The sequence below is a fragment of the Leopardus geoffroyi genome, chromosome C1 (assembly GCF_018350155.1).
Source record: "Leopardus geoffroyi isolate Oge1 chromosome C1, O.geoffroyi_Oge1_pat1.0, whole genome shotgun sequence".
In the NCBI taxonomy this organism is placed as follows: domain Eukaryota; kingdom Metazoa; phylum Chordata; class Mammalia; order Carnivora; family Felidae; genus Leopardus; species Leopardus geoffroyi.
In genome coordinates this window covers 58,183,699-58,205,149 of record NC_059328.1, presented here as the reverse complement: position 1 = coordinate 58,205,149, position 21,451 = coordinate 58,183,699, and the positions used below count along the sequence as shown (strand labels likewise).

General features: G+C 34.2%; 2 protein-coding genes across 8 annotated transcripts in view; one reads left to right on the top strand and one right to left on the bottom strand.

Annotated features, from left to right (window-relative positions):
• SRSF11 (serine and arginine rich splicing factor 11) overlaps positions 1–593 on the bottom strand; it is a 45,626-nt gene extending 45,033 nt beyond the window's left edge. For all 6 annotated transcript variants that reach the window (XM_045477824.1, XM_045477829.1, XM_045477832.1 and 3 more), the window contains exon 1: positions 487–593. The gene's annotated coding sequence lies outside the window, so the exon portion shown is untranslated. The remainder of the gene's footprint in view (positions 1–486) is intronic.
• A 22-nt stretch (positions 594–615) lies between these two features.
• Positions 616–21,451, top strand: part of LRRC40 (leucine rich repeat containing 40) — a 51,072-nt gene continuing 30,236 nt past the window's right edge. The window contains exons 1-5 of one of the 2 annotated variants that reach the window (XM_045477818.1): positions 616–876; positions 11,643–11,824; positions 13,230–13,303; positions 15,071–15,200; positions 18,386–18,509. In XM_045477818.1, the coding sequence (XP_045333774.1) occupies positions 726–876; positions 11,643–11,824; positions 13,230–13,303; positions 15,071–15,200; positions 18,386–18,509 (661 nt within the window). In that variant the 5' untranslated portion in view covers positions 616–725. The remainder of the gene's footprint in view (positions 877–11,642; positions 11,825–13,229; positions 13,304–15,070; positions 15,201–18,385; positions 18,510–21,451) is intronic. The other variant, XM_045477819.1, reaches the window with a different exon arrangement.

The window sequence follows — 21,451 nt, the reverse complement described above, 5'->3', positions numbered from 1 at the left end:
TGCGCTTCAAAGTCCAAGCTGTTTTCAATACACTAAAGGTTGCGCCTCCGCTTATCTCCGTAAACTGTCCAGTAGAGAGAACATTTATCATTGATCTTTCTTTTTCCTTGTCTGATGCCAGCCCTTCCATTTCACGCTACCTCCTATGCTGGGCTATAAACTAAATACAACAACAGGCAAGCTGCACGAATTCTAGAATCGCGGTATATGCGCGAAGAACAGAAATCTGTTTTATCTTCTACGCCAGACGGATGTCCGGCGCCACCACTACAAACGACAAACACAGGCTAGGGTCCAGAGAGGCTGCAGACCGCGCCCAGGTCTCAAGTTTTGGTCAAGGCCCACGTTCAGGCCAGGCGAGGAGAGAAGGTTATCCTTCCCCGACACCCTGGCCAAGGCGGGAGCCCAGAAGAGTAGGTTGGAGTCGCAGTAACAGAACAAACAATAAAGCCCAAAGTCCCTCTTCAGTCCGTTAAGCGCACTTACTTGAGCAAAGTAATTCCAAGACACAAGGCCGGCACCGGCAACGGGAAGGGCTCCTCTACCCTCCAGCCCAAGCGCTGGCGGTGACGACATCGGGGCCGCGCCGGCGAGAGCTAAGGCCCAGCTCAAGGCCACGAGCACAGCGCGCGGAGCGCGCGCTCTCGACAGGGGCGGGGTGACACGCGGGCGCCACCTTTAAGCGTCACGCGCGGGGCTCTGCCTCTGGACTTGAGGGTTTGAACATGTCGCGCCTGAAGGGAGTGGCCGGGCGGGATCCCCGAGTGGGTTTCAGAGCTGAGAGGAGAGACTGCGGTGCCTCGGTTCCCCAGGGGCTTTTAAAGGCAGCGAGGAAGAGCGGCCAGTTAAACCTGTCGGGTCGGAATCTCAGTGAAGGTAAGATCCAGAGGTACCACCCGATTGTGCTGTTAGAAAGCATTTGCCCCTGTCTGGCACCCTTTCCTTGGCCTGCTTTTGGCCACTGCCACAGTCTCCTAGCAAGGACTCCCAGGCTCTCATCACAGTTACACTGGTTCGGTCAGTACGGTTCGGTTCCTACTTTCCCTCAAGGAATAGTGAGCATATTTCCTAAATTGAGGATCAAGATAGATGTCACGCAAAGTGAATTTGGAACCATCCTGAAAAACCTAGTAAAGATCAACAAGCACAGATTTGGACACCATGAATAATAGCCAAATGCTCTTTTTATTGTCTGTTGTGTAAAGGAGGGACTGGGAAGTGGGGAGAGAGAATATAGCATTCTTCCCATAGTGTTTTTCTCTTTTATTCAGATTTTAGGCGATCCGAGATTGAAACCTTCCATTTTTCATCTAATGATTGCTTTTTCATTGTGCCATGTATAGAGCAGATGAAGCAAATACTTGCTGAACGAATGAAAGGGTATATGACATAAAATCTCTGCTCTATCTGGAAAAGCTTTTAATCAGTGGGAACATAAATATTTTAAACCTACAGATATACATACACATTTGCTTTTCTCAGAGCCTGGAACAGTTTCCTTGATACCTGACTAGGGGTTACTTGCTTCCTGTAGGACTCTGCTCAGAGGTCACACCTCTCAGAGGCCCTTCCTAAGTACTCTATCTACAAACACCATTGCTAACACTGTTTTCTTGCTCGATTTTTTAATAACATTTGTCATTATCAGAATTTATTATGTATTTGTTTATAGTCTTCCCTGCCTTCTCAATAGAATGTTATTTTCAAGAAGTCAGGGAGCTTTGTTTTATTCGTTGTTGTTATTACTAACAACCCAAAATAGTACTTGGTACATGATAGATTCTTATTAAATAAATATTTGTGGAAGGAATAAGTAAATGAATGAATATTTGCAAATACTAAGTGGTATACTGGAATGTACTTTTTGATTGGACCCAGATGATTTTGTCTAGTAAGTATAAGGGAGCAAATGAATTTTGGCTCTGAACTCCATGAATGACATGATCAGGGCCGTTTAGGTTATCATTGTATAAACAGAACCTAACAAAATTACTGGCACATATTAGGTACTCCATAAATTATGTTGAATAAATGGATGTATAGTATTTCATAGGGGAGAAAAATATAAATGGGAGAAGCACATGGTATTTGTAGTTTATTATCAAAAAGAAATCCTTGTTACCATAATGTAGAAGGTGTTTAACTGTAGCCTTCAACTTCTCTTGCCATTCAATCTTTGCCACCCAAACCACTGTAATTCTGAACTATGTAAAGTCCCTTATGGGGCCATGCTCTTTATCTCCATATCTTTGCTCATGTAACTTTGAGATGCTTAATCTTACTGTGCCTTATTTTCTCATTTATAATGTGTTTGTGATAATAGAACCTACTAAGGTTTAAATGAGATAATACAAAGTATCTGGTACTAAAAAGTACACAGTAAAAATGATTATTACTGTTATTACTATTAACATTGTAATAACTTTCTAAGTGCTTTCCTGGATTTCTTTAAATCTCACCCTCTAAATCAGTGTCATCATCAAGATATCCTTTTAAAAGGATTTATCTTTGACAAATGCCTAATGTCATGTATCCACCATTAGGGTATCATAATGAACAGTTTTACTGCCCTAAAAATCCTCCGAGCTCTACTTATTCATTCCTTATCTGCTTCCCCTGAGGCCTGGCAGTCACCAGTCTTCCTGTTCCTGTAGTTTTGCCTTTCCCAAAATGTCATATAATTGAAGTCATATGTAGCTTTTTCAGATTGGCTTTTTTCACTAAGCAATATGCCTTTAAGGTTCCTCCATGTCTTTTTGTGCCTTGATAACTCATTTGTTTTTATTTCTAAATAATATTCTATGGTATAGATGTATGTACCATTTTATCCATTTACTTTTTGAAGGACAACTTTGTTGCTTCCAGTTATTGGCAGTTTTGAATGAAGCTGTAAGTTGTGTTCAGGTTTTTGTGTGGACCTAAATTTTCAACTAATTGGATGTTAACCTAGGAGTGCCATTTCTAGATCACATAGTAAGACTGTGCTTAGCTTTGTAGGAAATTGCCAGACTGTCTTCCAGAATGCATGTACCATCTTGCATTCCTTCCAGCAATGAATGAAAGTTCCTGTTGCTCCATATCCTTGCCACTTTGAGTATTATCAGGTTTTTGGAGTTTAGCCATTCCAATGAGTGTGTAGTCCTATCTCAATGTTTTAGATATGATGTGCAACGTCTTTTCATAAGCTTGGTTGCCGTCTGTATATCTTCTTTGGTGAGATGCCCGTTCAGATCTTTTGTTCATTTTTTTTTAAGTTTATTTATTTTGAGAGAGGCAGAGACAGGGTGAGTGGGGGAGGGCAGAGAGAGGGAGAGAGAATTCCAAGCAGGCTCCACACCATCGGCACAGAGCTCGATGCGGGGCTCGAACTCATGAGCCGTGAGATCATGACCTGAGCTGAAACCACGAGTCGGACCCTTAACTGACAGAGCCACCCAGGCACCCCTGTTCATTTTTTAATTGGGTTGTTTTCTTACTGTTGAGCATGGTTGTCCTTTATTTGTCTTTTCATGCAACATGTCTCTGTTCAGTAACTCAGGATTCAATGAATAAGTGATATATAGAAGAAGGCCAGTGGCCTGTTAGTCAGGATTTTTTGAAGTCAATATTATATGAAGAGTAGATAAAATCAATATAAGTATTGGTTTTTTTTGACCAAGTAATTGCAGAAAAATGATTACTACTCTTTTCTGATAAACTTTTACTAACTCGTCCCTTTTACTGGCCTACACATTGTTATACTTTTCAAAAATATACTCCTTTTTTAAAAAGTCTTCTCATTTATATTATCTCCAAATTTATATTATCTCTTCTCATTAAATTATCTCCAAATGTTATTACCTAAAATTATGTATTATGTTCAAAATGATTATCACACTTAGCTTCTTTCAGATTGTTATCAATATGTATGAGATATCATGAGATATTTATATGACAGATATGAGCATATGAAAGTGTTTGAATGCTACAGACAGATACTTATTTACATTGCATTTGTTATATACCTGTTATGTATGTTTTCTCCAGCTATTGTGCTGAAGAAGCAAATTGACACTTCAGATAATTTATAGTCACATAAGCATTTTGGTATGTTTTATTCAAATTTGTTTATTAAAAATTGCACTTGTTAAATAACAATTTTTTTGTGTTGTATTCCAGGTCTTTCTTCCCTTCTTATTTATGCAGTAATGCATAGGTACATTTGTAATGTACCATCATGTCCATAATTTCTACATTGGAAAAATAGAACCTAGCCTTTAATTTTGAGGTATATAACCCCAAACAGTTAACAGTCTGTTTATTTTTTCTCTTAGATGGTGGCCTCCTTGAATTGATTCTTCTTAGCAGAAGCTCTAAGAACAATGGGACACTTTATTTCCCTGATAGGGTGTTATCTGATACCCAGTACAGATTAATTTTTGTGTGTAACTGAAATCTGAGTATTCTTGGGGATTTTTAGTACCCTTTCTTTTTATAGGCTGTAGTTCTTTTATGGAAATACCCATTTATTATTTTCTTCTTTATAAAGCATTGTATCTATGACAGAAAAACTACTATCTATAGAAAGCATAAAAAGTGAAAATAACCATTCAGGGTTAATCATGTTGATATTTTGAAGGTTTTTCTTCTATAGTTTTCTGTGTGAATGTGATGTATAATTTGCCTTTTATTTTTTTATTTTTAACAAATTAAGAATTGTACTGAGTCCTCTTTTCTGAATTTTGTTTGTACATTTTTTGGTGTTACTTACATAATCTGATTATTTTTAATGACCATAATATTTCATCTTATGACTACAATAATATTCTTTAAACATCTGAATGTTATTGGTAGTTTTAAAATTACCATTCATGAGTGTCAGTTTTATAAGTTACTCACAAAGTTATGCCTGAACAAAATAACTGTTAATAACCAACTTCAAAGAGAACATTAGAAATATTCTGGAAATTTTAAATGACTGCTCTTTTTTTCTGAGCAAGTACACAAAAATATATCATTGTTTGCTTTAGTATAGATATTGCAGCTTTTTCATTGGACCAGATAAAATAAAGATGGAGTTGAAAAGGAGGTATTGATTGTTGCCTTGTGGTTGCCTGCCATTGGTAGAACAATAGTATAGAACATGTTTTTGGGTGATTCATCAAAAACTCAATGGAAGAAAAAGGTGCCAGAGTTTGGAACAAAAGAATGCTGTAAATTTTAAAGAAACCACATTGTTGAACTGACAAGAAAATTGGTAGGTGGATAATTCATTAAACAAACCAATTATGTTTATTCAAAAACCATATTATTTGAAAGGGAAATAAAGGTATAAGGCTATCCTGCCTTACCTTTCAAAGAGCAGTTTGGTTAGTTTCCATTTGTGGAATTAAGTAAATAGGTCTAGGGCTTCTAGGCCTCCAGATGTCATGTCGTCTATTTTGAGGTAGTGAGAACTTGTCTTATTCAGTATGTAGAGTTTGTTATGACACTATAAAAAGTGTAACATAAACCGTATACTTCCCAAGTTTTAAATAACCACCCTTACATTCGTATTAACCATGTTCTGCTTTATTATTTACCTTGACTCTGTATTTTGACTACTGGTTGTCTTCATGGAATTTACTATAATATTCTAAACAGCTAATAAGAATTAACCAAAGTATCAGATTTTAACAACAAATAATTCCAGAAAGAAACTATATTTCCAGATGAGTAGATCATTAAAACAAGCTAATTCTTGAACATTTCTTAGAAAAAAAGCAAAAGGAAAGTGTTTTAATCTGTATATGATGGCAGAATCTTGAGGTAAACATTTAATTTTTAGCATACTGAAATCCAGGGAAGTCTGGAACAAGGAATTAGATAATTAATTAAAAGTTCCATTCCTATTTCTTGATCTGTTAGAATAATTCTAAACTTTAGTGTCTCAAACTCTTGATGTGTATTTCAAGTTATTGTCAGTGACAAAATTTGCTTAATAAATGAGTGCAGACTTAAATTTATCTCTATATTAATGTCATGTTCATTAACTTGCATTGTAATGTTTTCTTGAGTAAGAGAGTTAAGTGAATGCCATCTGTCATATATTGTCACAGGAAAAAAAATTGGGAAGAATGGAATTACAGTTTCAGTGAGACTTATGTTCACTATAAAGCTGAATGTACTCTCAAGTGAAAGTAATAAATTCAAGCATATTTTTCTCTTAAAGTGATGGGTAAAAATGTTTTCTTTTTTATATGTTAAACATTGTTTCATTTTTTCTTATAGTATCCTGCTGGACTTCAAGAGTACCATTCTCTTCATGTATTCTAACGTAACAATGACTCAGGTGCTCTAAAGCACAAAGATACATCTCTGTGTCAATCTCAAACTGCAACTGAGTTAATACCTTCTATGTAACTATAATTTTATTCTGGGGTGTGTGTGTGTGTGTATGCGTGTATTTTTTTCTTATTAAGCTTTAAAGATAGTCTGAAAGTGACATAGTATTGTAGATTGTCGATATGGGATTCTTTCTTTAGTGTAGTGAGCCCATTGGTTGTCATGAATAAACTACTGTGGAGAAATTTGGAATGTTTATCAATGGAGCTTTTCCTAATCTTTTACATAGTGTTGGACTTACTGGTTTATATTCAATTCTCATAATTTTTAAAAAATGCTCATAATGGGGTAGACAGTTTACTGAATGGCATTTGTAGGATAAGCTGTTATTAAAATATTATTCTGCACCTAGCAAAAGCCTTTTTGTACTACTGTTGTTGGATCCTAGCATTTAAATTATGATGGAGCCCTCTCATTTAATCAACAAAGAAATTGGTAACCAGAGATATTAGATGAGATATTAATTGACAATCAGTTGGATTAGTTGCACCGAATCTTAGTTCCCTGACTCTTTGGTCAGAGATACACCCATTATGTCCTATTGTGTATCATAGTTTAATATATTTACAGCCTTTTAGAAGATGGAATCTACATAGACTAGGATATAGACCTTAATGGGAATGATTATGGTTTTCTACTTAAGGAAACATCGTATGTTTATATCTATGAAACTGTTTAAAACGGTCAAAAAAGACCTTTAAATCTCATATGATCTGTTGCTCCTATGGTTTGCTGGCTACACATTCTTTTATCTCTCCATGTAAACACGATTTTAATCATTTTTTTTTTTATTTCTTCTCTGTTTCTTCCCTTACTCACTTCTAAGTATCTTCCCCATATTATACAGTTCTCTACCATCAGCCCATCTGTATTCCTCCTTTTTCTTTTTTTTTTTTAATGTTTATTTATTTTTGAGAGAGACAGACACAGAATGCGAGTGGGTTGGGGCAGAGAGAGATGGAGGCACAGAATCTGAAGCAGGCTCCAGGCTCCGAGCTGTCAGCACAGAGCCTGACGCGGGGCTCGAACTCACAAGCTGTGAGATCATGACCTGAGCTGAAGTTGGGCGCTCAACCGACTGAGCTACCCAGGCGCCCCTCCCCATTTCTATAATTAACTATTGTAAGTGGAAGAAAGAGTAATATGCCAAAAAAAACATGTAAAGAAATCTTTTCTCAGTCTTTGTTAAGGGCCATGCTGTCCAGTGTTGAAGCCTTAGTCACCTATGGCTATTTAAATTTTAATTAACCAAAATTAAATAAAATTAAAAATCATGTTCTACAGTCACTTTAGCCACATTTTAATAAGCGTTCAATAACTGTATGCAGCTAGTGGCCATCATATAGTGCAGCATATAGGAAATTTTCATCATTGAAAAAGTTGTATTGGGTACTGCTCTTCAAGGCAATTATTATCTTGAGAGAAATATATATATGTGTGTGTGTGTATGTGTGTGTAGTATACCAGTGTGTATATATCTATGTGTATTTATACATGTATATACCTCAATTTGTTTATTCATTCACTTGTTGATACATATATACATAAATGAATAAATGTGTATATGTTAATGATTATCTTGATATAGTACATCATCTGTATTTTTATTTTGCATTAACCTTATTGGAGTATAATTTACAAACAATGTATGCATAATTTTTTTAATTAATTTTTTTAATGTTTATTTATTTTTGAGAGAGAGAGACAGAGTATAAGTGGGGGAGGGGCAGAGAGAGAGAGAGAGAGAGAGAGACACAGAATCTGAAGCAGGCTCCAGGCTCTGAGGTGTCAGCACAGAGCCTGATACGGGGCTCGAACCCACGAACCGCAAGATCATGACCTGAGCCAAAGTCAGATGCCCAACTGACTGAGCCACCCAGGTGCCCTGTATGCATCCATTTTAAGTGTATCATTTAGTAAGTTTTGACATACACACACACACACATTTGTGTAATCACTACCACAATCAAAATGTAGAACACCTTCAATATTCAGAAATTACCTTTTAAGCCCCTTTTCTGGCAGTCAATCCCTACTGCTAGTTCTACACAACCAATGATCTGCTTTTTGTCAATATAGATTAGTCTCTTCTAGAATTTTATTTACATGGAATTACACATTTGCAATTCTGATTTCTTTTGCTTTAGCCTTCCCTTGCTTAGTATGTTTTCTGAGGTTCATCCATGTTGTTTATATCAGTAGTTTATTTTTTTTATTGTTGAGTAAGTCTATTGTATATACCTCAATTTGTTTATCCAATCACTTGTTGATATACATTTGAGTTGCTTCTAGTTATTTTTTTTTTTTTAAGTTTATTTATTTATCTTGAGAGAGAGAGAGAGAGCAAGCAGGGGAGGGGCAGAGAGAGAGTGAGAGAGAGAGAATCCCAAGCACTAAGGTGCAGAGCCTGATGCAGGACTCAAACTCACTAACCACGAGATCACGACCTGACCCGAAATCAAGAGTCGGATGCTTAACCGACTGAACCACCCAGGCACCTCAAATTGCTTGTAGTTTTTGACTATTATGAATAAAACTGCCATGATCTTTCAAATACAGTCTTTGTGTAGACATACATTATCGTTCCTATTGAGTTACATATCTAAGAGTAGAATTTGTGGACATACAGTGATAAATAAATGTACATTTAACTGTTTAAGAATTTACCAAGCTGTTTGCTCCTAGTAACATGAGTGAATCAGTTGCTGCACGTCATTACCAACATTTTCTATTGTCAGCCTTTTTAACATTAGCCACTCTTGGGATCGTGTTGCAGTATGTCCTTATGCTTTTATTTACATTTCCTTAATGCGTCATGTTGTTGAGCATCTTTTCAACTGCTCATTAACCATTTGTGTATCTGCCAAGTGTTCATAATCTTTGTCTATTTTTAAATTGAACTATTTGTCTTAAGTTATGAGACCTTTTCTATTTTGGGGATAGGAGTACTTCTCAGATATCTATCTCTATTGATAATCTATTATATCTTCTTAGTCTGAGGATTAATGATTTCTTTAGAAGAACATAAGGTTTTAATTTTGATGAAGTCCAGTTTATCATTTTTTTTTTTCTTTTGGGTTTTGTACTTTTTCTGAACTAAGAAATTTTCTCCATCCAAAGGCTGTGAAGATTTTCTCCTCTGCTTTCTTTTAGAATTTTTATAGTTTTAACTATAATATTTAAGTCTATGATCTATTTTGAGTTAATTTCAGAGTATGTCATAAGGTAAATGTTGAGGTTCCTTTTTTCATCCATATGAATTTACAGTTCCAGTGTGATTTGTTGAAAAGACTCTCTTTCTCATTAAATTGGCACCTTTATTGAAAATCAATGGATAATATATTATTGTGTAGAATTTTCCTTAACTTTTCTTTTCTATTGATTAATATATCCTTATGCTAATACCACAGTGTCTTGACAGGCTTTATGGTAAGACCTGTAATCAAGTACTGTTAAGTTCTAGAACTTTATTCTGTTTCAAAAAATTATTTAACTTATTTCAGTTCTTTTGCATTTTGATAATACATTTTAGAATCAGTTTGTTAATTTCTATAGAAATGCCTTCTGAGATTTTGATTAGGATTATGCTGAAGCTGTAAGTCACCTTAGGGAGAGGTGACATCTTAATAATTAGTTTGTAATGTGGCATATTTCTCTACTTACCCAGATCTTCTCTAAGTTTTCATATTTTATATTTACATACCACAGGACTTGCATATATTTGTTAAGCTGAACCCTGAATATTTCATGGTTTTAGATTGTGTGTCTTATAAATCTTTAAACATATAAAGAATATTTTCATTTATCAATTGCTAATACATGGAAACACAGGTGAGTTTTGTATATTAATCCTGAATTCTGTGCACTTTCTAAACTCGTTACATATAATTTTTTTTTTATAGATTCCTTAGGATTTTCTGTATAGATGATCATGTTGTCTCTTAAAGAGACAGTTTTACTTTTTCCTTTCTAACCTGAACATCTTTTATTTCTTTTGTTTTATTGCATTGGTCAGGATCCATAGTAAAATTCTAAAGTAGTGAGAATGTGCATCAAGAAAACACTAAGAGAAAGCCCTTAGTCTTTCACCTTTATGTATAATGTCAGCTGTACCTTTTTCTTAGAAACCTTTTTTTTAGTGTGTATAAGTCGCATAGATTTAAGGAGATTTGCTTTGCTTCCATAAATCCACTGTATCAGCCTAGTAAACCTGAATTGTACTTCAGTATCCTGAACTTGAAACTTTGCACTTTTTCATTTAGTATCATTCTGTAATCGTAGTCAATGACTGCAGGGTATAACTGATTGTTGCCTTGATTAATAACGCTCAAAGTTCTAAATCAGACTGATGTGTAGTCCTACTTATATGATGGAATGAAGGACTCTTTAAAATAGTTTTGCTACAATGCTATAGCAAGTTAGTACCTTCTTGAGGTTTCAGTTTTTATAGTGGTGAACCTCGACTCTCCATGTTCAACTTACAGTCTTATTTGCTGTGTTACAGGAGTTGCGATATTTGTTCCAATGGGATTCACACAATGTTGTGTGATGGGGTAAGAAATAAAATTGTATGTTAGGTAAAATAGAGAGCAGCTACCAGAGTCAGTTATGCTTTCCAAATATCCACCGAGAGTCAAGACAGTAGTATAACTTTACAGGTGTTTGAGTCCCATTTCTGCTCCTTACTGGCTGTGTAGCCCTGGGTAAATTATACATTCTCTCTGTGCCCCGTTTTTCTTGTCTATAAAACGAGAATAGTAACAATACCTATCTCGCAGAGTTGTTACGAGGTTTAAATAGTATATTAGAAAATTGCCTGGTATTTGTAAGTGTTAGCTATTATCATTAGCTATTATTAACATCAGTGTTTTCTCAGACAGTATATACTAATGTTATAAAATTATGACATCACCTTATAAATGTTGATTTCCGTGCCTTCTCCCTATTCTATTAGTGCAATGGTAGAGTCCTTTCTTTATTTGCATTATATGTCGACTGCAATGTGCTGTGCAGAGTATGTATATAGTAAATATAGTTGAATGAAGATAAAAGATTTAATATGTAAAATACATATCATATTCTGTTTTTGAATAAAATCAACTTTAGTTGTAATTCATTGTTCGTTTGAATTGTTTTTAAGTATTTTTTTTTAATGTTTCAGAAATTACTTTCCAATAGATGAACTGCATGGCTATTATAAAAATATGCCACTTAGTATCTCACTTCTTGTTTTCTTTCTTTTCCTTTTTTTCTTTTTGGTGTGGTGGTGATGGAAATAGTACCTCAGTGTGTCTGGAGAATAAATGTGGATATCCCTGAGGAAGCTAATCAGAATCTTTCATTCAGTGCTACTGAGCGATGGTGGGAGCAGACGGATTTGACCAAACTAATCATATCCAACAATAAACTTCAGTCACTTACAGATGATCTCCGACTGCTGCCTGCACTCACTGTTCTTGATGTAAGTTGACTGATTCTAAATCTGTCATTAGTTGCGACTCTAAGAGACTCTAAGGCTAAATTTAGGCTTCATAAGCAGAAAAAAGTAGAAAACCCATGTTTAATTGGTAGACTGTAGGAAGAATAACAAATTATTGGTGGGTATAGCATGATAATTAAGAGTGTACATACAGAACATCAGGCTTCAGTTTCTGACTGTGCCACTTGATAGCTGTGTAACCTTGCAAAGTAACTTCATTGTGCCTCAGTTTCCACTTTTATAAACCAGGACTGACACTACTACCTATTTTTAAAACTTGTTCTTAGAATTATTTTTTTTTTATTTTTATTTTTTAAATTTTTTATTTTTAACTTTTATTTACTTTTGAGACAGAGAGAGAGACAGAGCATGAACTGGGCAGGAGCAGAGAGAGAGGGAGACACAGAATCTGAAACAGGCTCCAGGCTCTGAGCTGTCAGCACAGAGCCCGACGTGGGGCTCGAACTCACAGACCGTGAGATCATGACCTGAGCCGAAGTCGGACACCCAACCAACCAAGCCACCCAGGCGGCCCAAAACTTGTTCTTAGAATTAAATGCATTATTGCATGCAAACAGAATCAGCATTTAACAGGTGGTTGCTGCTGCTTATCCGTTTTCATTGCTATTATTTTTCTCATCATTATTCTAGACATGAAAGCAGCACTTAAAATTAATTTATTCTAAACTTGTCTTCAACACTGACTTAAACTATTGAACTTAAATTTTTGTGTGTATATTAAGAGACTGTTTTTAGTCTCTAGGTGCCATGTGTTGTGAAGTAAAGCATGAGTAGTTTGTTTCACAATCTACAGAGTTCTGATGTACTTTATGTAGGAACATCAGAAATCTTCTAATTCATGTTTGAAAAAGTTGGATCTGGTGAAATTTCTAGATATGTTTTTATTTTCTTCATTTGTAAAATGAATGGATTGGCTTTAGGTGTTCTCTCAGGTTTCTCGTACTTTCAAAATAATATGGTTCTGTGAGAACATGAGAGAGGTTCCCCCTACCCTTTCTCTCTCTCTCTCTTTTTTTTTTTTTTTGCTATATGTTGACATAAATTATACCATCAAAGTGCTATTAGTTTCTAAAGCTCTCATCTCTCATTTCAGATTGAAATTCCACTCAATGAGATAAAGTTATTTTTTTAATTGTAATATTTAAAATTGATGACTTTATCACTTCACGGTTTCTGAACAGCATTGTGGTCAACTTCAAATTCCTTTTCCTCTTCTGTACATGGAATAAATTACCAAACTCCAACTCAGTACTGTTGAATTACAGTAACAAAATTATTGTGGAAGAATTCAGTACAGTGACAAACTCATGCTCATGTATTATTAATTATAAGACTAAGATATTGACTGTCTTTTAATAACTTTTAGATACATGATAATCAGCTGACATCCCTTCCTTCTGCTATAAGAGAGTTAGAAAATCTTCAGAAACTTAATGTCAGGTAAAATTTAAGCTTATTTAATTTCAGTATTGCTAATATAATGGTATAAATCTAATATTTTAAAAATATTTTTTAACATTAGAAAATATTTTTGTATGATCTCAGAAAGTGGTAAAAGCAGAGTAAGAGTTTTAAGTTTTCTCAGATTATTTATTTTTGTTTTAGAATTAATTGCCCACATGTTTTTCTGATTTTACAAATGTTGTCCAGTTGATTTTTCTTAAAGTACTTTTTGTTTTATTTTTATATAACAGTTTTTAGTGGTTATTTTAGAAAACCTTTTTGCTAATATCTCAGGTTTTAAGTTACTTTGATATTCTTTAAAATATCCAGGTCAAGCAAAGGAAGAAATTTGAAACAGTTATTTCATTAGTGATGAAAAATGTCATGGCTTTAGTATTAGTAGCTTTTAAACTTTTCTGAGGACTCTGTGGATATGGTTCTGATACTCGTTAGGTATGTGGGAAGCCAGGTGGCTAAAGCTCTCACTAACTTTGTTTGCCCTTCAATCTATACCTCTAGACTTTTACGAAATAACAACCTTATATGCTATATATGCACAGGTTAGGGGAAAAGGGATTTGGGAAGATTTCATTTAGTAGATAAAAAGGTCTAAGTGTTCAAAACATAGTTTGAAAAACTGTGGTTTATAAAATAGGTACGGTTACAGATCTATCTAACATAGCATAGTCAAGTCTCTGTGTTCTGGAGGTAAGTTCATTGCTTTGAGGGAAAATGGTTCCTTAATTTACAGCCCTCATCTGGTGAAAAACTTAAAATTACCACAAAAGCAAAAATAGCTACACACAAAAGGTGCTAATTGTTTAGAGCTACATCAGAACCTCTTCTCCATACAAGTCAAAGGCATGGGTATGGCCTGTAAAGGCAAGAGCCAAAATCTAGAGTCAAAGTCTAGACTCAGATGAGCCACCTAGGAGCCCCAATAGTAACCAATTTTTGACAGTTTTTTAGTGTTTCTTATTTTAGAATGCATCTTTTGGCATTTTTGTTCTAACTAGTTTTATTTTTATATAATTTAAGGTTATTTTTACCCTGTTATATTTCTCATTTCACCCTGTTACTTGTTAAGTAATTATATATAGTGTGAAAGTAGAATGGATTCCTAAGTAAATAGTTAAGATAAATCTGGGAACAGGTTAAGTCAGGTCATCTCTTAATTATCAAGGAATATATCATGCTCAGTGACTTGGGACTTCTAAAACAATAAACCAAGTATCTCTACAGAGGAACTGAGTAGAAAAGTTAAGACTAAGTACAAAGAAGAGTGGAGTCACATATTGCATTCAGCTGGACATGCCAGGCTCTTAAAAAGAGCTATTTTTGTCTTGAGTGCTAGCTTAAAAACATAATCCCCATATGAGCTGTGACTCCCATTATAATGTATGTGTGCCCATGTCTCTTGTCAAAATTCTAAAATTCAGACATAGTATGAAAAATTGTCCAGTATATCCTTTCACATTGCATATAAAATCAAGAGTAGGTTATAAGGAAACAATTAAAAGTTCATAAATTATTTGGTTAAAAACCTGTATTTCTTTGTTTTCTTTGAAACTCTCTATTTGATTGCTTTAGCTTACTGTAATTTTAATGAGTTAACATCATTAGCATGTGAAGTTTGAGAAGTCCTTAAAATTAGTCACCATATTTTATTTTTTAAAATGAGCCCATGTAGTTAGCAAAAATACCTTTACAATTATGTATTGTGTTGTGACCAAATTACTCAGCATTTATTTTATCAATCAATAGCCATAACAAACTGCAAATACTCCCTGAAGAAATTACAAATCTGAGAAACCTGAAGGGCCTCTATCTCCAGCATAATGAACTAACTTGCATACCAGAGGGATTTGAACAACTTATCAACCTAGAAGACTTGGTAAGTTGTGATTTTCCAATTTTTATGTAATTTGGGGCAGGTGGGATTTTTCACCAGGCTTAGAAATTGAATGTATGATTGAAATGATGAGAACATGGACAGCTGATTACATGACTGGATTATCAGAAACTGCATTTCAATTAGATTGCTAAATTAGGTATTATAAAATCAGTTTTTCTTATTTTTTCTTATGAAATCAACTTAGGTTTGAATTTAGGAAGAGTGTGTGGGAGAGGGGTGACAAGGATGACTTATTCAGAGGATTTTTACGGTTTTGCAAAATAGAGCACGGGTGTCTGTAGCATATACCAGTTCTCTTTTGTATACCCATCCTCCTTTATTGCCTCTATGACCCTCCTGTCCTATGAGTGTCTAGATAATCCCTTTAAGGCCTGCCTTTTCGTCCCCATTTTTCAAAATGTCCACATTACCTCACAAAATTTTCATTTTATCTGTCATATTCTAAATAGAAATAACTTAAAGCAATACGATATTATTTTAAGAATAATAGAAACAGTAGGCACTTGGCTTTTTGCTTTACCTATAGCAAGGTACATAGTTTTATCCCCTAGAATAGATACAGAATTACGGTTTATAAAAACAAAACAAAACAAAAAACATCTCATCTGAAGTCACATAACTAATAAGTAAGGAATTTAGGATTTTAACATAAGTCAATTTGACTCCAAAATGTATCCCTTTTTTTCTTCCATTATACCCCTGAAGGAGTAAGATTCCACTGTAAAATCTGCAATCTGAAAGACTTTAGCTAGATTAGATGGAGATTAGTTTTCCAATATATACTCTCTATTGTATATGGTTAATTCCTCTTATATTCTTGTTCTTTTCCCCATTACATACTTTGAAGAACTTATTTATATCACTTTAGTCTTAAAGTTTATTTCCCACTAAAGGAAAAAGTAATTCTTTTACCTCTGTTTTTTTACTTTTAAGTACATCTTCCTTGATATTTCCCTGATCTGCTGTAGTGTTTGAAATCAATGTATATACTGTCCTCAGACATTCCTTCAGTATCTGTCAATATCCAATCTGATCAAATAGGATATAAGGTTTGGAAAGCAAAAAGCATAGGTAGATAAAATGAATGGCTAAGGAGGGAGCCATCAGATTTTCTTATAAAGTTTAATGGTAAAAGATAGCAATTGATGAAAAAAAAGAAGAGTATTTAGATTAGAAAGGAAACGTAATAACCTGTAGCAGTTCCCAGTTGTTTTTATGGGTTCCCAGATAGGCATATGCATAATGAAAGGATATTTCAGTTGAGAATTGTGTTCTTAAGGACTCATTTATCATATCATAAATGTGAGCACTAATATATTACAACATTAGAAATATAAGCATATTAGGGGAGCTTGGGTGGCTCAGTCGGTTGAGCACCTGACTCTTGATTTTGGTTCAGGTCATGATCCCAAGGTTGTGGGATTGAGCCCTGCATCACACTCCCCGCTGAGTATGGAGCCTTCTTAAGATTCTCTCCCTCTCTCTCCCAGCACAGAGTCTGACACAGGGCTCAAACTCACGAACTCACAAACTGTGAGATCATGACCTGAGCTGAAGTCAGAAACTTAACTGACTCAGCCACCCAGGCGTCCCAAGCTAGTAGTATTTCTTAAACGTATATAAAAACTGCTTAGCAATGGTACTAAATAAATATTTACTGAAGGAATGACAGCATAAATATGGATTTATTTATATATAATGTATTTAATGATATATAAAGTAGATGCATTAAACTAGATACAATGCTTTATATCTAATACAATTATTAACTGCAATAATGTTTAATTTCTTAGTAAATTTTGTTGATTTGGGTTATTCAAAATGTCTTAAGAATTTGTGAATTAATATCTCTTCTGTATCAAAACCCTTTTTATTTAAGCTTTTTATTTTGAAATAATTTTAGATTTACAAAAATGTAAAGATAGTACAGAGAGTTCTTATATATTCTTCACCCAGCTTTCCTTAATGTTGACAATTTACATACTCATGGCACATTTGAAAACTAAGAAATTAACATTGGTACAATATTACTGACTATACTATAGATTTTAAGATTTTCCCAGTTTTTCCACTAATGTCCTTTTTTTTTGTTCCAGGATCCAATCCAGAATACCACATTGCATTTATTGTCAGTAACTTTTGATATTAACAAAATATTTATTTATTAGTAATCTCTTAGTATATAGAGTATTAGAGTTGTAGATTGTTGTTTCCTATTGTAGTTTATGATATGCTGTGTTATTTATGATAGTAACAGTGTGTTTTATAAAAAATAACTGATCTAGCATTTTTACCTTTTTCTATCATCTTAATTGATTTAGGGTTACAAATGCAACGTTTAATGTTAGACTAAATGAAAGTCTTCAGAGAACAAGTTACCTTAAGTCATTTTTTTCTTATCTATTGTTGCAATTGTCCCTATCTAACAGTTTGCTGTTAGCTAGTGAAGTACTTACACCTAATTCAACTGTCATTAAGTATTATCTGATTGTCTTTTAAGTGCAGTTTCAAAAAAAATGTTCTCTCATAACTGTTTATGCTTTAATGAAAAAATAGAAACAATGATTTAAAGAAACAGGTATAGACATTAATTAGGCAAGCTTGAATGAAGGAAAAATAGAGAGCAAACTTCTGGACTCTATTAAAGCAGATTTGCTGAGATCAGCAGAAGAATGGAGGGACTATTTTTCCCTTAAAAATTAAAATGTCCATTTTCTCAGCTTTATTTTTTTTCTTTGAAGAATTTTTCTTTCTTGCAAATAAATTTTTCATTTCATATTACAATTTACCTATATGGTTTGCCTAATTTATCATAGGTAGTCAATAAATACTGGATGAACAAATGGGTTTTTAAATTAAAAACATGATGCATGATATGACTTAGTAGTAACAGAAACCTTTATGTAAAATATTTCTGAAGTCAGAATTCATTCTGATTTCTTCCTGCTACATTATCAGGCACATAGTGGTCCTGTAGAATACTGAGGTAATGAATGACAACTTGTGAAATTGTGAATGGGGGCTACAAAACATACCACCTCTGAAATAGTCTTGTTTTAGGTTGCAATCTCCTCAAACTTCTGAAATCCCTTTTAGGGATCATTTGTTTGTTTGTTTGTTTATTTATTTATTTATTCATTCATTCTTTCTTTCTCTTTCTAAAGGATCTTTCCAATAATCGTCTTACAACTGTTCCTGCTAGTTTTTGTTCTCTGTCCAGTCTGGTGCGACTCAATCTTTCCAGTAATCAACTGAAGAGTTTGCCAGCAGAAATAAGTGGAATGAAAAGTAAATTTCTATTTTAAAAAATACATAAATTTGAAGTTGGTGCAACTTATATTTAGAAAAATAAATTTTAATATAGTTAGTTACAGAGAAATAAAATAATAAATTTTTTTTTTCAACGTTTATTTATTTTTGGGACAGAGAGAGACAGAGCATGAACGGGGGAGGGGCAGAGAGAGAGGGAGACACAGAATCAGAAACAGGCTCCAGGCTCTGAGCCATCAGCCCAGAGCCCGACGCGGGGCTCGAACTCACGGACCGCGAGATCGTGACCTGGCTGAAGTCGGACGCTTAACCGACTGCGCCACCCAGGCGCCCTGAGAAATAAAATAATAGATTTTATACTGGCAAAGCAAACAATAGCAAGTAGTCAGATTTTCTTCGGAGCATTATTGTCTAGCTTAACTTCCTAAACAGCTACTACTAAAAACATATTTTGGCATATCAAAAAGAGGAAAATAAAATATGATTATGAACTATGGTAAAATTATATATCTGAGATATTGATTAGGGTTTTGAGCTATGCTATCTCCTCATTCATTCATTCATTCATTCATTCATTCAACATTCAACATTCACTAAGAGGTTATTCCCCTCCCGTAGGTGATTCTGTTTACGTGGTTACATTATAGCTGTAGTTCCTCATGGCCCAGAAATAATGATGTCAGGGATGGTCTAGTTTTGTCCAAATGGCCAATCATTTTTTTAAAAAAAGGGTAAAATAGTGGTTCTATTGAAGTTTACCATTGAACCATTATATTTAATGTATTCTAGAACTAATAATATTAAGTGATAAAAAAATAGAAGGCAGATTTCAGTACCTTTTAAATAATTATACTTAATCATCTTAGAATTCTTGATTTAGAGGCCACAATCTTGGTAATTTTTGTTGTTGTTGTTGTTTAAAGGCAAACTATTATTATTTCTTGGTTAATGAGCACACTGTGTGTGTCGGCCTTACACTGTTTAACTTATATAGTCTTTTCTGCTAATCATATGTAAGCCCTCTTCATTTCTTTAAACCTCCCTTTTGTGGAAGTTATGGAAGTGATTTTGTGCAGTTGATTACAGATCATTTTGAGATAAATTTGTAAAATTATGCTGTTTTAGTTTAGATTAATAGTCATTTGTAATAGGAATGCATAAGTTAAATCTGCCATAAATCAAGTTGATATTCTAGGGGAGCCTTTGCTTGGGTTACGAGTAATTAAGACTTTGCTTGTCTTTGCCATTTTTCAGTAAACATATTAGTAGAGCTAAACATAAAATATGTTATCTCTAGTTAGTATGTAAGAAGCATGGATTTTTTTTTCCATAAATTAGATGGACCTATCTTGAGAGATGGGAAAAGATAGAGAAATCAATAGAAAAATACTTTGAATTTATGGCAAATTTTCCAATATGCAGCATAATTCATGATTAGATACTTTCTCCCTTTAGCCATGACAGTGATACTTTTAAATTATCACCAGTAGTACATTTGGTTATTATTTCACTATTAATGACTGGATCCTAAGAACAATATTCTAACATTTGTGTGATTCTTTGTAACGAATACTTTTACATATGTTGTTTTGCCATTACAGAGGTTCTGTACTTTAGGGGGATGTGTATTTTTTACATTTTAAAGATTCATAAACCTAGACTTAGAAATTATCTTATAAATTGTAAAGCCAAGGATCCTATAAGAGCTTGAATCCTCTTACTCCATCCCCATTGCTCTTTCCACTGCACACTGCTTGTATTCTCAGTCAGTGCTCTTAAATGCAAACAATTGTGAAAACTGTAGTCTCTAACTTTTATTATTATTTTTTAATGTTTATTTATTTATTTTGAGAGAGAGAGAGAGAGCATGTGTGTGTGAGAGTGGGGGCAGGACAGAGAGAGGGAGGTAGAGAAAGAATCCCAAGCAGGGTCCACGTTCAGCATGGAGCCTGACGCTGGTCTAGATTCCATGACCCTGTGAGTCATAACCTGAGCCAAAATCAGGAGTTGGACGCTTAACCCACTGAGCCACCAGGGGTCCCTATAATAGGTCTGTAGCTTTTAAAACCAACTTTTCTTCATAGAATTTACTGGATTTGGGGTGGATCACATTGTGACATTTTTAAAAATGCTGTAGCCAAATAATACGTAAATTACTACATTATTTGTTGAAAGTAGTACATTTCTTTTGAAAATCAACTTCTTTAAATACTTAAAGAGGCAGTTTAAGGCAATGTATCAACTCAGTCTTGCATTATGTTAAAATTGGTAGGCTCAAAATATAGCAAAAAATGTATATCACCTATTCAAACTAAACAGTTGAGACTGAATTGTGGAAAATATGTGGTGTGGTGGCCATTGCAAGTTGAAGAATCTGTGATATGGATTGGGGGAGTACTGCTTATTGAATTCTTAATGGAAAGAAGACCTTTACTTTTATCCATTTTGTTTTTGATTTGCGTTTTAAGAAAGAAAGATCCAGGAGGTAAGAGAGAGATGCTGCAAGTAAGAACATCCTTCTTGAGCTATATAGTATGCATTCTTGTCCATAGTATTAGCTAAGATGTTAGAAAAAACATGTAATTTAAACAAAAATAGAAAAAGAAAGGAAAGAACACAGGGAGAGAAAAGTAGTGTGGATGGATGGAAGAATAGGAAGGCATACATAGAAATCCGAGGCTTTTTGACAGAAAGTCAACTTGCCTAATTTAAATATATATGTCTGAGCTACTACTAGTCACAGTTGTTTAATATCCATTCATACAGCTAGTATGCGTGCGTCTTTATATGTCTTTAACTACCTTAAGCTTTTTTTTAAGGATGTATAATTACTGAGGGAAATAATATCTCATAGTATGTAGTTTATGTATTTTAGAATATCTTAACAGAGTACTGGAGTACTTTGGTTTTTACCATTACAAAGATTACTTGGACTATTATTATTATTTTTTTAAACCACT